The 3782-nt window shown below is 38.9% G+C and overlaps 1 protein-coding gene across 1 annotated transcript; it reads left to right on the top strand.

Moving 5' to 3' along the window:
• The first annotated feature begins 1227 nt into the window (after positions 1-1227).
• On the top strand, positions 1228-2957 carry LOC102300942 (GTPase IMAP family member 4-like). Its single transcript, XM_005953532.3, has one exon. The coding sequence runs from the start codon at positions 1237-1239 to the stop codon at positions 2203-2205; it is 969 nt and encodes a 322-aa protein (XP_005953594.2). The 5' UTR covers positions 1228-1236; the 3' UTR covers positions 2206-2957.
• The last annotated feature ends 825 nt before the right edge of the window (positions 2958-3782 follow it).

Genomic DNA, 3782 nt, shown 5'->3' with positions numbered 1-3782 from the left:
TTCAGTACTCTTTAAAGAAACAATTTAAATCATTTATTATAGAAAGAACATCAGTCGTGAGTCTTTTTGGCCAGTTGTAATAAATAAGTGTTATGACAATATGTGAAAGAACTAACAATTAGAGGGTTTATCTCAGCTGTCATAGAACAAATAGCAGGATACATCCTGGACTGGTTGCCGCTCTATAGCTCTCCCTCACACACATATACACTAACAAACACACACACACTTTCTCTTGTTTCTCTTTCTCTCTTATTCGCTCTTTCCCAAAGTCTTCTGGATGCCTTGGTGGTTTTAAGTAAGTATTGCACTTACCTTACTGCCTTACTGTCAAACATTGAATTGGGTTGTTTCCTTCCCTGTGTGAACACCATGCTTGTACAGTATGTAATGGTATTTTATCAACACCATCCAACTCGTACCTCTCATATTTTTTTCTATGAAGTATGAGGAGAATATTTCTATGATCCATCTTTGTTTTGGCTGTTGGCCTTCCTGCACCAGCGTTGGTGTCTTTCAGGGCCCCTTTCTACTTCTGCTACTTCATCTGCTAGTCGTTACCTTAAAACAACAGTATATATGTATTGACTGTAAACTTGTTGGCACTATTAGACATTGTAAATAGTGTTTCTAGGGCTTTAAGCAAACTATTATTTGAATTTGAGTCTTAAATGTATAAAATAAAAAGTTGTTGTTTTTTTTGTTTGTTTGGGTTTTTTTGGGGTTTTTTTTTTACATTTTTTGTTGTTTTACGACTCTGGATAGGGTAGGATGACTAATGAGACCATCAACAGTCAAAGAAACATTTCGTTTCTAAACCTTTCTGCTTTCTGGACAGGTAGGGGAGCCTTTCAGTGCCGCCAGCCTCCCTTAAAATACCTGAATTAAATATAAAAATGTGGGCCACCGTAAATATACTTTTATTTATTCACTCCACATAAAATGTAATAAATAAATCATATAATACAAAAACCAACTATTCACATTTCAACTTTTAACTATTTAAATTTTCAGCTTTTTCCTTTTAAACAAATTTAAAGTGAAACAACACAAAACACTGCAAACCACAACACAATTAAATATAAATTAAAATATGAAAACAAAAAGAAGATGCACATTCTCTGTCATATGGGCCTGCATGAATAAACTTTCTGAATCCTTTATCATTTGTGGATGATTACTATACCTTTCTAATGTGACGTTGTTGTCCCTGGCTCCTCTTACACAAATGATGAGATGAGGATTGTGATGGTGGGGAAGACTGGAACTGGAAAGAGTGCTACTGGAAACACTATTCTGGGCCGTGAGTGCTTTGAATCCAAGTTCGGTGCCAAATCTTTGACTGTAGAATCTTCTAAAGCAAAAGCTAAAGTGGATGGACACCGCGTTGCTGTCATTGATACCCCAGGCCTTTTTGATACCAGGGTTGATGAAGAGGAAACTCAGAAAAATATATGCCAGTGCATCTCCTATGCTTCTCCAGGACCCCATATCTTCTTGGTGGTCGTCAAACTGGGCAGATTCACTGAAGAGGAAAAACAGACGGTGCAAAAGATTCAAAAAATCTTTGGCCACGCAGCAGACAAATACAGCATGGTTCTCTTTACCCATGGAGACCAACTTGAAGGCACCACTATTGAAGAGTTCTTGCAAGGAAGCTCAGACCTGCAGGAACTCGTGGCCAGATGTAACGGTCAGTACCACGTCTTCAACAATAAACTGAAGGAGCGCTCTCAGGTCACTGAGCTGCTCCAGAAGATCAGAGAGATAGTTCAGAAGAACGGAGGAAGCCATTACACCACCGAGATGTTCCAAGAGGCTGAGAGGGCGATTGAAGAGGAGAAACAACGCATCCTGAGAGAGAAAGAAGAAGAAACACAGAAAGAAAAAGAGAAAATGGAGAGAGAAATACGGGAAAGATATGAGAAAGAGATGCAGAAATACAACAAAGAACTCCAGGCTGAGAGAGAGAGGGAGAGGAAGGAGAGACAGGTGGAGAGGAGGAGGGAGAGAGAGGAGAGAGAATGGGAGATGAAGAGGTTAAAGGAGAAGTGTGAGAGAGAAGTGGAGGAAGAAAGACGCAAGATTCAGTCGAGATATGAAAATGAAGCCAGAGATGTAGCTGAGGTGTTTAATCCATTACCTTTGCTGGTTGAAGGAATTAAAACACTTGCGATGGTGTTAAGATTTTGGCTTCGAATTTAAATTTAAATTTTTTCCTGCATTGAATGAAAGTCAGGATCTTTTCATATAGAAACGCATAAGTGCCGCTCTGTATCATTGTACCAATGTTTTAAACTTTTTCTTAGAGTTCCTCTGCATGTCTAGACTTCCTAGCATGATGTTACAGATAGCAACAAGTTCAAAAGTTGTAATTTTGGGGGATTATATGTGAGGTTCCTGTAAAATTTGTCATTCTTTCTGAAGTTTTGAAGCTTTTTCTTTTTTTTTATAGCTACCTGTTTTCAAACAGCAGATCCAGTGGACATATTGAATTTCCTTCTTATGTTATCTTAGTGATTTATTAGTTGGAGTTCATACTGTGGGCTTTTGGGAAATTCAGTATTCACTCATTATTATAGTTAGAGATATCTGTATGTATGTATCTTTGTAACTTCTCTTGTTGCCAATGATGTTGGTTTTGTTTGTGAGATTTACTTTCTTGGTGAATGAATCCATCTTTGCTCCAACTTTTACCTTCCCCTTGACTGAGTTGTCTGCATTGCCTTCACATGTGTGACTCGCAACCTGACAATAAACTTAGATTTGTGAACTTTGTGCCATGACCTCTAGAACTGTAAGCATTTGTCTGTCATGTGAAGGCTGTGTGCAGGCAGGAGTGGTAATATGGAGGACCCTAAGCGCAGGCGGGCATACGGACAGGGGGTAGATCACAACACGGACACAGAGAAACACAGGGCTTAAATACGCAGAGGGAGCAATCAGGGAATGGAAAACAGGAGGGAAACACAGCTGGGGCAAATCAGGCCTAACGACACAAAGGAAGAAAAACCAGACACATTAACATGAGACTATCAAAGTAAAACAGGAAACACTGACTGAACTTATAGACACAGACTCACAAGCAGGCACTGCAACAGAGACGTGGGAACAGGGCAGACACAGACACTGACTGGACAAAGAATGGAGGGAATAAGGAAACCAAAACCTGAGAACTACATAATCAAACACCAAGAAGAACTGGGGAAAACATACAACCTTCACAAAAATAAACTAAGAAGAGAACACAAATAAAGGGTACAAAACAGAAACCATTGGGTCAACGACCCAGGAACCCTTACAGTCCTTGTTTCTGTAGCCTAGTTGTCTCCTTTAAAATAAATTTGAGAGTCACTGTCATAATTCAACTGAGTGTTGTTCTCAGTGTCGCTGGTTAACTTTATAATTTTATTAATATAATTCTGGAAAATACAAAATATTAAATTACAGGTTGAATAATAGTATCCTAGCTTCTCATTGTTATTTATACTGCATCACATTCTGATCAAATTACTGCCACAAGCAGTAATTTGATCAGAATAGGAAAAACTCTACCTGTCCCTGCTGAATCAAAGCAGAAGCAGAAAGGTTTCTGGGTTGCATGATCACTTTAACCAGCTAGCCATCCTGTTATCGGAGGAACCTGTTAGAAGCTTTTCTCAAAGCAGCTGAGTAGATTTTATCTCAAGTCAGTGAGTAACAGTAGAATTTTGCAGAACACTGAGAAAGATTTCTTTGACTGTTGATGGTCTCATTGGTCATCATATCCACTGTCCAGAGTC

Source organism: Haplochromis burtoni, unplaced genomic scaffold, assembly GCF_018398535.1.
Source record: "Haplochromis burtoni strain Fernald_Lab_line unplaced genomic scaffold, NCSU_Asbu1 Contig_2756, whole genome shotgun sequence".
Lineage (NCBI taxonomy): Eukaryota > Metazoa > Chordata > Actinopteri > Cichliformes > Cichlidae > Haplochromis > Haplochromis burtoni.
This window is presented reverse-complemented; position numbering and strand designations above follow the sequence as displayed.

Excerpts from the sequence above, each read along its gene's own strand:
- LOC102300942 (XM_005953532.3), top strand. The coding sequence starts at position 1,237 with ATGAGGATTGTGATGGTGGGGAAGACTGGAACTGGAAAGAGTGCTACT.